Source organism: Triplophysa dalaica, chromosome 10, assembly GCF_015846415.1.
Source record: "Triplophysa dalaica isolate WHDGS20190420 chromosome 10, ASM1584641v1, whole genome shotgun sequence".
NCBI lineage: Eukaryota > Metazoa > Chordata > Actinopteri > Cypriniformes > Nemacheilidae > Triplophysa > Triplophysa dalaica.
This window is the reverse complement of record NC_079551.1, coordinates 10,553,406-10,565,645: the sequence shown is the minus strand read 5'-3', so window position 1 is coordinate 10,565,645 and position 12,240 is coordinate 10,553,406. Positions and strand designations below refer to the sequence as shown.

Here is a 12,240-nt window from a genome sequence, read left to right as displayed (position 1 = left end):
TCCACATCCAAGGCCTGCAAAACCGACGTCTTCGAATGAGAATAAGGATGTCACTCAACAGACGCAAGGACACATTCTAAAAACTCTAACTCCATCCCATGGGAACAAAACAAAGCGGGAGATGATCTAAAAAAAGAATAAAACTTTGTTGCAATTTACCAACAAGGAGTCTCAAAACCGTTATCACACACACACCGCAGCTGTGCGTCCGGGATTCTACACAGTATCCTGTTGTCCCTGCGAGCTCCCCCTCATCTTATCAAACCTCATAGGCATGCAATATCCATTCACCGTCCATCTACATTCACACGTCCAACCGCATGCCTCGAATACCTGCTGTTACTCCAAGGACAAGCTTTCGTGGAATCTTGGGTACTGTCGGGACACTGGGAGGTGTGTATAAAACTCATCGCCTAAACTGACCCGCCCCAAAACAAGTGCTGGACTTTACAGCGATGGAATCAGAGAAGATGCTCGTGCAGGCAAGAATTTGCCTGATGCTTTTACTGGGTTTGACTGGGTCATATAGTGCCACAGTGGGACATGCGGAGCAAGACGTCGTCCAGGTGATGACGCCGTCAGGTCAGTGACCTCCAGTGGTTTTTAATCTGCGTCCCAATTCTTTTTAAGATTTCAATCGCAAGTCATTTTGATATTTGATAGTAAAATAGTAGAAAAAAAATCTTTATTTTTACATGAATGTTGTTTCTGGAATTTAAAGAAATTAAATTTTTTGTTATTTTTTCATTGGCTGCTATGCAGGCAGCCCTCTAGAGAACTCCTAAAATGGAATGTTTTGGTTGGTTCACACACCCTAAAATGGCTTTTTGACTAACAGGACACGATGAGGAGGGTGATGTCAGACATGCAGCGCATTTGCCCAAAATTGTCGCTGAACACCCGATTGACCCACCTGCCCATTCAGCTCATGCCACTGAAGAGGTCCTATGTCATGACAAGCAAACAGCTAGTTATGATGCCGTGGATGACTTCCTGTCTGCCCTGAATCACGGCAGTGAACTGGGGAGTACGGAGTTACAGCGATTCGGAATATGTTCGCAACATGATGCAATTCGTGATTTGCAGGTTACTGCATTGACACAACTAACCGAGAGAGTGCGGCAACAGCAAAATGGCATTAAGGGTGTCCAGGCTACAGAGGGTACATTATTTTTGCACTCTCTGAATTTCTGTTTTGTAGTTTATCTTTGGTATTCATTTCTGTTAGTTAGTTATCATAATAGTTTACAGATATAATTTGAGTTTTGTGGACGTTATAGTTGATGTCTGGGAGGCTGAGAAGGAAGAAGAGATCATTTTGGCCCTCAAGTTCCCGAGGTTTATCCATCCTACCAGCCCCTTCTCTTTGATGCTCCTGTTTAACGTGGGATCCATTGAGGCAGACGACTTGACTATAGTGTTCAACAGTCATTTCCTGCATCCAAATACGCAGGTTAAATGATTTTTTTTTATAGGCTGTTTTACTAGTTAGTGTTGTAAATACCATTTATATTAAACTGTATATTCGAAAGATAATATGAAGGATTTGCTGTAGAAAATGTGATAGTGAAGTAACGCAGTTGCCCCCGTGTCATGAAAAGTTGGGTTGCTTTATGATTTGTTTTATTTATAGTGTAATATTGACTTTTAGGTGAAATGTTGACGTCCATGACAGCAACCTGTTAATATGTTTCCCCAAAGTTAATGATGCACCTTATGATGTCTCTCTTTCAGACGGTTTGCATTTCAGAGAGCACGCGTTTCCTCGTCCTTACAGGAAGACAAAGGGAGAGTCATTCACATACTCACCTAAAGCTGAGAGTTAAAGTTGATACACTGAAAGCTGTACATGGTGAGACACCATCTAACACCGAACATTCTCAGAACTTTAGTTAAGATTCTCTAAAAGTTCTCCTAAAGTTTTTTCAGTAACGTTAAAAGAGCATTTATATTTGATTGGTCTAAAACGTTATAAAAACATCGCTATAGAAACATTATTCTTACATTGATAGTTTGTTACATTGACGATTTGTAACTTAACAACAATGTAAGAAAAACATTCTTAGAACATATTTCAAAATGTTATTTCAGTAACGTTAGAATAGCATTTTATCAACGTTATTTATCTTTGATTGGTCTAAAAGGTTTTAAAAACATTAGTATAAAAATTTAATTTTTACATTTATAGTAGGCTGTTTAAAAACATTTGTAACTTAACAGCAATGTTAGAAAAACGTTTTCAGAACATATTTCCTTGTTTATCAAAACGTTCTTTTGGTAACGTTAAAAGAGCATGTTATCACAAACTATCATTGGTTGGTCTAAAACGTTATAAATACAGTGGTATAAAAAAAACTTTCTCAAACATATTTTGTTAGTTTTCACTCCTAAAATGAGACGTCACAAGTGTCCTTTTCATCTTAGGGAAGAAACTCAGTCTGTCTGATCTTCAGGAAATCTTGATGAGGAAGGTGAACGACAGCAATATCACAATGAAGCCGACGTTGCTTTTCCTCGCTGAGAAAGGCCAAAGTGAAAGTGCTTCTCCTTTTAAATACCCCAGGTAAGTGATGCATTTTGTGCAGGCTTTAAACTCTGACTTTAAATATGTATTAAGTGATAAAGACAGCTGAAAAATGCCTTGTGTATCCTGTAAACACCATGCGATTTTTCTGTATGCATGCCATGGGAAGTCCAGATGACTACGCTTGCCAAAATATGAAGCACACCGTGTACCCCATTCTTTATGCAGAGCACCTGATTTGACCTTTTGTTTGGTTTGTGTCAACCTTTGTGTTCCAGTCCTCTTCCTCCTTCCAAAACCTTTCTTTTCCTGTGCGAGCTGCAGAAGTTCTTGAAGGACGTTCTTCCTCAGAAGAATGCGCCAGAGTCTCAGGAAGAGGAGAGCACAAGCTCTTTATACGCACTTAACTCTCTACCATCTTTGACCCTTGGAAAGTCATCCCCGCAGTTCCTTCTTTCAGGCCTGGTGAATTCATCCACTCAGACTTTATTTGTGTTCCCACCGCACCAGCAAAGACTCCAGACTCACCGTGTGGAGCTGAACCTGGAGAGTCCTCTGCTTTTTGTGCTCAGACTGAGACTGGATGAAGCCATTGCTCAGGTGAAGAAGGAGGAGGCGGCGCATAAGGTGATTTACAGGCTTCAGCGACTAATTGAAATGAGTGCCCTTCCTCCAGAAGGAACGAATGAAGAAGCAGGTTAGTACTGCACTTTTAGATCTTATGCAGAAGCATCGCTATAAGTTGACGTTTGAGTTTAATAGAGGTTCATTTTTAGTCACGATAGAGCACAAAGAAGCCCAATACAGGTCCGTTTTGCTGCTGAAAGCGCTCCAGACGGTACTCAGCATCTTGGAGGTGGAACGGGGCCAAAGGGCCGCCAGAGCGGACGAAGACAGCCAGGCGACATCCCAACAGTGTCGGCTTCAGTCCTTGATCGTATCCCTGAGGAAGTACACCCTCGAACCCTCCGTGGCCAAGATCAATAACTGCGAAGGATCCTGCAGTTTCCCTCTAAGCACCACCAGCAACAACCACGTCGTCCTCTTGAACAGCCACATCCAGAGCGGCCACCCCGTCAACCGCTCTCCGTGCTGCGTGCCAGTGGAATACGACGACCTTTGCGTGATTGAGCTGGAGAGCAAGGCCACCGTCACGTCCTTCAAGCCCAAGGTGGTGGCGACCAAGTGCGAGTGTCGTTGACAGCCATTGTGCGTGTTGATATATTGCAACGCAAAAGTGAAATTTCACAGAGCTGCGTTTATTTTTGCCTGTAAATACCCAACAGTGGTCTTCTATTTTTCTAGATGCAAAACTGATGCGAATGCATGACAAGTACATGTCCAGGCGTGCAACATCCGCTGTCATTTGAGGTGTGATGGAGGTAATTTGAGAGAAAATGCAATTTAAAAAATAATTAAAGTCAAAAATAATTTTAACTGTATGAAACGATTCGCTAAATGTATTCAAAATGTTTGGCTGTGTTTGAATAAAGTATATATATAAAGGATGTTTTATCTGTCTCAATGAATATAAACATACTCACAGTGATTTTTTTAAAACATCTAAAACATTAAAGGTGTCATGAATTAAGACATCACTTTGAACCGTTAATGTTTTGTAAGAGGAATTTTTATACAACCGAGCATCCTGTAAATGTTAGAACTGAAAACGCGGTTGTTATTGAAATTACAACTTTTATTAACCCCAGGATTAGGATTTTTCTCCAGCTCACGTGAGTACAACATTGAGCGTTTGTTCGCTCCATTTCACCACGGAATCCTTTGTGATCAAGGCCCAGGTCGACGCTGCATTTGCGGAGAGACCAGATTAAAAAGCAGCGATGTGCCGTCAATATTAGATCCGAAAGGAATAGGCGGCAATTTAATGTGAGTAAAAATATCTGCATGATGCGTCACTTTTTTAGAGATCGCTTGATATGTCCTGATAATGTGTAAGCTAACGTTACGTGTCTAAACAAATTCACAGAAGGCTCCAACTAAGTTTATTAGGAAAACTGTAATCCAATCATAGTAGTGGGCGTTTACTTCCATGTCTTCAATGCGCCACGCCTATTAACACCGAGCATTTGTCGAATCGGCCTCCATACCTAGGTAGAAAATAGCCTATTACTTATTGATTGTGATGTTTTTGAATGTAAGACCTCAAAAGTAGACCTCAGACAACAGTATAAACCAATAAAAAAGACCAGTTCATGACACCTTTAAAACAGGATGAAAGAATATTTTCAGTTTTAGTTCACATTTCAGAACAGAGTACATTTTTTTAAATTGTCACGTTTTGCTTTCATAGCACTGTTCGTGTTATATTTCACACTATTCCTTCTTTTTCAATAATCCTTTGTCCATTTCTTTGTTACGGATCTTCCGTGGTCCAACGTTCTCTCCAGACTGCCTTTGCTTCCCTGCTCTTTTCTTTCTAAACTCATCCATTTTATCCTCAGATCCCCAGTTCCAGAAAGCAAAGGTGTCCCACCATGAATCAGACTGTAGAAAAGAGAAAAATTATAAACTGCATAAATATTGTTTAAACAAAAAACCTTAAGCCCTACCTCTGAAAGATCTCCAGCTTGAAGCTCTGATCCAGGTTCTTCCGTCTCTTCAAAGTATGGCTCTAGTACCTCTGTTGCACAGTAAGATACTGTAAATACTTATTACATGGCCTTCTGGAATACTTGATTCTGATTGGTCAATACCAGAATACCACTGTAGAACATGTTTGTATATCAACAACTAAAAGCTACTCCAGTTTCTTATATTACTCCTCACAGTAAAATATTTTTAATTCACACCAATATGTTCATTTATTTGCCATTTGATAATGTAAAGCCAATTGGTCATTATCACAAAATAAACTACTACAGGTTAAAATATCATCATGTTATTTTGCAATAACGACCTTCTGAATGTAATATCTGGACGTATAATACACTGATACACATATTTATTGCATAACTCACATTTAAGAATTCACCTTGTACTTTCTCAACCCCTGAGCTGACCGCCACGACGATCATTGCCACAATTATACACCGATTTAAAGTGACGCCTTTCCATGGATTCGCCACCTTACTCAAGGATTCCACAGGAAATATGCGACGATATTTCACTGTTGGGTCAGAATGATTAAGTGTTACTATAAGCGTTATCCTGTACATAGCACAATAATAATGCATTATACATATAGTGCACACAAGTCCATATCCATGCAATTTTGGTGTAACGCTAATATATCACACTGTACATACTTGTTTAGTGATCCTTTCTGGAGACTTGAAAAATAGAACAAAGATCTGTATGTAACAACTTTACACTAAAAACATGCAATAAATATTAGCTGTTAATTAAAACTAAACAAGCTAATTTTGTATGAAAATTGGCAAAAATTCCTGAAAATCGAACAGAATGTATAGCATAAAAAGCTGAAATGGGGTTTGTGGCCGTCTACACAAACTGTGTAGATGAAAGTACAGAAGTCCTTGAACTTAACAAGTGTCTGACTGTAGCCTACATTCATTCTAGTAAAGTACTGATAAAGTACTGTACATAAAGCCAAAGATAAACCAAAATAACTAAATTGGCAATAGTTGAAGTTAGAAACGCAGCTCTTACCGGGCAAAAGTGGACTAGTAGAAACCAGGGGGTGCTCAAGGAGTACGTGGTTTTAAAGCCAATGTGTCATACAGTGTCTCAAGTTCTTCAGAGTTTTGACGGACGGGCACAGCTGAGACTCGATTATTATAAATAAAAGCGCTTGAATTTACATGGCCTATATTCAGTCTTCAGTTCATGGTTGTTTATGAATGTTATTTGTTATCATAGAAATGCAAACTATATCAGCAAATCATGTCATTGCTACTTTTATTTTATTTTATTATGGATGTCATGTGAATATCTTAATATTTACTTTAAATATATATATATATATGTATGTTTAAATATGTATGTATATATATATGTATATATATATATATATATATATAAAAAGTAAATATTAAGATAGTGTGTGTGTATATATATATTTTTTATATATGTATAAACTGTATATGTGTCATATACATTACATCTGTATTTGTTTGAACATTTAAGAAATCTTTATATACGATCTTGTATTAGTGATTATGTTGAGAGTAAGCTAACAGTAAGACATGTGTGTTATAATATATAGGTTATGTAACTCCATTAAATGTTTATATTTTATTTATCCCAATCAGACACTACAAAAAAAATCATGTTGTTTTTTTTGTAGCTTAATCATTAATTTTTGCATTCAATTTTATATTTCCTCTAATACAATTTGTTTGCGCGTTAGAAAACATGACGTCCCGCAGAAGACGCGCCCACTCTCGCGCGCTCACGTTCCGAGTATAAATAAAGCGGGCCTACGGGCAGCTCACAACAGACGGAGCACGGCAAGAGAAGAAATCGAGCTTTGACATTGGCCGGATGGTTAAATCCAACCTCCAGACGATCCTGAATAGCCACTGTTTTGTCAGAGAAAAAGAGAGTAATATATCCAAAATGCCAGCGATCGACCTGACCCGTAATAAACCCGAGAGTGGAAGGTAACGTGAGACTTTTATGCTAGAGTTTGGGCTAGCTAGCTAGATCGCTCGAGGCCTTGTTTGAGCAGTGAAGCCTATGCTAAACTATCGCATGTAGATTAGGTTAAAATGCAGTGAAATTAATATCGCCCTGATTTATTTGTCGTGGGTGTGTGTTAAGAATCTGACCGAAAGACGTTGAATGAAATCCTAGAGTGACGTAAGGCTTTTCTTTTCCGAGAAATATTATAAATTCGGTATCAAGCGAGCTAGCATCGATCAGCAATTAATGTTGTCAATCATTCGTCTTTAAGAATGATTGACAGGCGAGTGTCAAGGTAACCGTTTTGTCGCGAGGCTAGAAACAATTGGTTATAATCGGTCAATTCCAACTGCCATAACGGCAAGTGTTAGTTTAAGACTGTTGCTCTATGGCTGTCTTAAGAAATAATCGTCGCACTTTAAGACGCATAACGTAACCTATATACGTGATTTCTTATTTTATAAAGTCGCATGAGTATTAATGAGTGATTTATTTATATGGTTTAGCTCCACGTGATTGACGGATCGGTTTTAGCTAACGTTAAATGGTTTATTAACATTCTGATTTAAGTCAGTTCAGGGAATCGCGATGGTGCTACTGTATGTATTTATTTAATATCATGTTATGGCACTTGCCATTGACATATTGTTCGAATATTATTCGCGTTTCCTTTAGTTGCATCGGGTTAAATGTATATATTAATCGTAGGCGAGGTAAAATGCTAATGGCTAGCACGTCGCCTCGCCCATCCCCCACTTGTTTGTCTCGTGCGTCATAGCTCTGCTGTACGAATTACCATGATGGTTAATCATTTGATTACAATCAATAAACAACAAAATCTAGGAAATGTTATCGATTAGTTGTTTACTAGTGCACCTATTTTTGTCTATAATATTTGTTTTTTAAACTGTTCATTTTTATCAGGTTAACTATATGCTTGGTTTGATTGTATGCAAGCTTACGTTTTTCTAAATGTTAAAAGCAACCGTATTGGTCAAAACTGCTGAAAATATGATTTGCCTGTTTGAATTGTGTCATGTCATAACTTGCACACTAGGTAGGTGTCTGTAATGTACAACCTCGTAGCTATTTTGCAGGAGGAAGTTGCTTACCAACATTTGCCCCCTCATTGTCTGTAACAGTACAGATGTGTCACCAATGGGTGGATTGTTTGGTTGTTATATTTGACACATTTCGAAAAGCTTTCATCAGGCTTCCTGCAAAAACCACCTTTACTCATTAAACTAAAGTGATTCATGTACATGAGCGCTCATTCATCTGGATCTAGCTGTTGTGTAACTGAAGGTTCACCCTTCCCACGTGATGTAAGCTGCTGTAATGCATCCTTCTTAAATGCAGTGGTGTGTTGTCGCCAGCCTTAAAGGATTAGTCGTGGGCATTGCTTAACACGTCACAAAATGAAGTGCGGTTTCTTGTTGTGCTACTTGGGGTAAATCATTGGAATGAAATAAGACAACCGTGCCTTGTCACCTGCACTGCATTGAAAAGTGAAAAACTAAACTGGAAGGTTTTTAGGTGTAGCTAGTCTATTACCTAGCATTGCATCGATATGCAGATTTTGGTCGATAATCGTTGATTCTTTAAGATTGGAAGCCGAGAACCTATAAATTGGCCAATACACGGCATCTAAATATTAATATAAAATTCCCTAAAACCGAAACAAAGGTGCTCAATTGCTTTTATTTGAGAACATCGACTGATTTTCCCTGGAAATCATGTACCAAGCCTACGTTAATATAGTTAACAATTCTTTAACATCTGCATTTTCTCGAATATTTTTAATTTAATAAATAATTTACAGATGTACTTACAGAGCAACCCAAACAAATTTTCTTTAGTCACATATCAAACAGGACTCAAGTTAGCATTCAGACAGCAGCGATTCAAACAATATGCTTTTGTTCCTTAAATTTACTCATTCATAAATACTACATCTATATATATATGAACAACATTTGGATATAGCAGTAAGTGAATGATCACGACAGTACTGTACTATGGTTAATTTTTTTCAGGTGCACGCTGTTCACAGTTAAAATAGAGGATATTATTTATGATTTATTGGCCGCCTTTTATTATCAGCCGATAACATTAAAAATGAACAGATATGGGCGATAATTTATCGTGCATCCCTACTGTTATCTATTACAAATTTGCAGGTGGAAAACTGGAAAAACAATATACTGACTGAATATTCAGTTTTAAAATGACCTATTTGCACCAATAGCATTGTTTATTGAAATTCTGCTTGTTTTTTTATTCAAAGAAATCCACTAATTTGAACGCCACTTTAAATGTCATTGTCGGTTTCTTGTGGCGTATCCAGTCAGGTTAGTAATGCGTTTGTGTTGCAGTTCCCATCGCTGCAGTAACCCGTGTCCAGGGCCTCGGTGGTGTTCCTGATGTCCCTCACCCACCCCTGAAGATCCCAGGTGGGCGAGGGAATGATCAAAGGGATCACAGTCTTTCCGCCAAGCTATTCTATTCTGTAAGTACATAGTTTTTACTCCTGTTTCTGTATTTGAAATGAGACATGCAAATCATCTGTCTACAGAACACAATGCCTATGTTTTAAAACGAGAAGCGGTACAACCAAAAATACATGCTTTACTCATACTAGGGCTGAGTGAATAATCAAAATAGAATTGCAATCGCGATGTGAGAAGTTGAGATTTGCTAATCGCAAGAGGCTGCGATGTGGAAAAGCGACTGTTCCAAGCCCACTTTGAGTGCCATTCTTGCTAACCAACTGAGTGACTACAGCACTGCTGTAGCCGACGGCATAAATGCCATTCATTAGAAAAACAAACAAACAGAAAGTGAGAGAGAGAGAGAGAGAGAGAGCGCGCGCGAGAGTGATTATGGCGTCTGCAGAGACTGATCGATCATATTATGCAAATAAATGATAAAGAAAATTCCAATTCAGAAGACCGCGCACACAGCCTATATCACATTCGCACGTATCTATGCCCCACTTTGCGTGTCTCACAGAACAGCCGTATTAAATTGACTCGTGCTCACACTCCGTTTCATACTGGACAAGCCATTTAAACTTGACACGCACACAGCCTGTTTCGTAATGCTCGTTTATACTTTAGTCCGTCTCCACAAGCGCATCTGGCAATATGGACGAGGCTTGATGCACGCACGCACCCTGTCAACCCATGCCTGGCTCTGCGTTTCAAACAAATGTAAATTCTATTTTACTGTTTTGCTAATTTCACTTGGATGAAATGAAACATCCTTCACATTTTCAACATGTTTTTGCTTCCCAAATACTTCAAAACGAATAAATCCTCTTATGTAACCTGTTTAAAAATGTAATAATTCGCCAACACCATAGAACATTTTATGGATTTTAAGGGTTATAGTGGGAGTTATATTTGTTTTAATGGAAACTATAATAGTGTACACTTGTATTTGGATTCTATTGATGTGATGTTATCTGGCAGCTGCGAACCAACAGAACAACAGTATTTCCTATTTGACTAATGCCCAGAATGCACTACAAAAGGAATTTTGTAATGGTTTTAGTGAAAATAATTAGAATATCTGTAATGTTTTATTTCAGCAGGGTAACTATACACATACTGTGCTTCATACTATTGACAATATTGATCTGAAACTTGACTTGAGAACTTTTCCCCAAATCCCACAGCCCTTACTCGTACGGCAATGTCAGATGATCCAAAGTTTATTGGATCCTGTGACAGTTTTCATTCTACTCTACAGTACATTTCTTTTGATGGCGCTTACTGTAATAAACACTATCTTTGTGAAGCAAAGGTTATTAGACTATCTCTGTAAGCAGGGGTCAACATCTCCTTACTACATATAAATCCAATTACCAGTAGGGATTGGGTTTGTCATATTTCACAATAATTTAAACGTCTCATTTCCACAGTTCCGTTTCTTCTTGGATATATTTTTTTAACTGTTGTACATTAGAAAGTTGTAAAAAAAAAAAAAAAAACTTTGTTTGTTCTTTGTAGGATGCACAGTTACTAGTTCTTGAGGAAGCCCAACAGTTGAACAGCCGTGTACGTTTTTTGCTCTTCGAGCGTCGCTGCTCTGTGAGCAAGCGCTTAGTCTGGAGGGGTGCCCTGAAGGGGGCAGATCTTTACATCGAAATTCCCCCTGGTGTACTTCCAGAAGGAAGCAAAGAAAGGTTAGTCAAATCAACACAGTTTTACGATTATTTTTTTTGTGTAGCTTGTAAAAATGTTTTTCATGGTTAACTTGAAATGAAAATATCGACTTATTGGTCATCGTGTTCTTCCTCGATAGTTTTTCACTCTTGCTGGAGTTTGCAGAGGAGAAGCTACAGGTTGATCACATTTTCATCTGCTTCCACAAGAATCGAGATGACAGAGGTGAGGCTCTTCCTGTAATCGTGCCTTTTGCATGATCAAGTTCTGCCTGATGTTAACGTAATTTTGCGTTGTGCTTCCTTCCAGCATCATTGCTGCGGACATTCAGTTTCATGGGCTTTGAGATTGTGAGACCGGGTCATCCCCTCGTCCCAACCCGCCCCGACGCTTTCTTCATGGCTTACAGCATTGAAAGAGACTCCGATAGTGACGATTAAGATCAATCACATCCTTAATTCTATTAACAAAACCATCTCACTCAACATGGTCACCATTAAAAGAAACGTAATGCGTATGAATGTGTCAGATTGAGACTTCTAGTTAATTGCTACGTTGTACTTGTAAGGATTGTGCTGTATTTTAAGTCGTATTTGCACTAGTTTAAACCAAATTTTCAGTGACCATTAGTCTATAAACCATTACCACTGGGTTTCACTCGAGTAATTGGTTCCTATGCTGATTTCCCCGCCTCCCATTCCCACGCAATGATTGTTTTAGGGTATAATATTTATGGCTAAGATTCCCCAAGCAACGATGTATGTGTAATCGTGGTTTTCATTGCTGATTTCTTTTATCCTTGTTAAGCTGGTTCATTTCTTGATGTGTGCATGTATCTTGAAGGTTTTAGTAATGACTTCGGTTGGATCTGTCTGCATGTTTGCTACAGTGTGCAGAATAAAGTTCTCACCCTACACTGCCTTGGTTGTGGTACTTGTGACG

At 38.6% G+C, this 12,240-nt stretch overlaps 2 protein-coding genes across 2 annotated transcripts; both read left to right on the top strand.

Annotated features, from left to right (window-relative positions):
• The first annotated feature begins 198 nt into the window (after nt 1-198).
• amh (anti-Mullerian hormone) lies at nt 199-4,032 on the top strand. Its single transcript, XM_056758880.1, has 7 exons — nt 199-582; nt 839-1,162; nt 1,281-1,453; nt 1,735-1,852; nt 2,425-2,563; nt 2,803-3,221; nt 3,301-4,032. Exons 1-7 carry the CDS (start codon nt 456-458, stop codon nt 3,723-3,725), a joined length of 1,725 nt encoding a protein of 574 aa, XP_056614858.1. The 5' UTR covers nt 199-455; the 3' UTR covers nt 3,726-4,032.
• Nucleotides 4,033-6,909: 2,877 nt separating this feature from the next.
• On the top strand, nt 6,910-12,217 carry oaz1a (ornithine decarboxylase antizyme 1a). The gene is given in 6 exon segments (XM_056758918.1): nt 6,910-7,107; nt 9,505-9,550; nt 9,552-9,638; nt 11,143-11,318; nt 11,438-11,523; nt 11,608-12,217. Coding segments are annotated over 6 exon segments (645 nt in total). The 5' UTR covers nt 6,910-6,988; the 3' UTR covers nt 11,739-12,217.
• The last annotated feature ends 23 nt before the right edge of the window (nt 12,218-12,240 follow it).

Excerpts from the sequence above, each read along its gene's own strand:
- amh (XM_056758880.1), top strand. The coding sequence starts at position 456 with ATGGAATCAGAGAAGATGCTCGTGCAGGCAAGAATTTGCCTGATGCTT. Across the intron at positions 583-838 it reads CCAGGTGATGACGCCGTCAG|GACACGATGAGGAGGGTGAT; the intron begins GTCAGTGACCTC and ends TTTGACTAACAG. Across the intron at positions 1,853-2,424 it reads TACACTGAAAGCTGTACATG|GGAAGAAACTCAGTCTGTCT; the intron begins GTGAGACACCAT and ends TTTTCATCTTAG.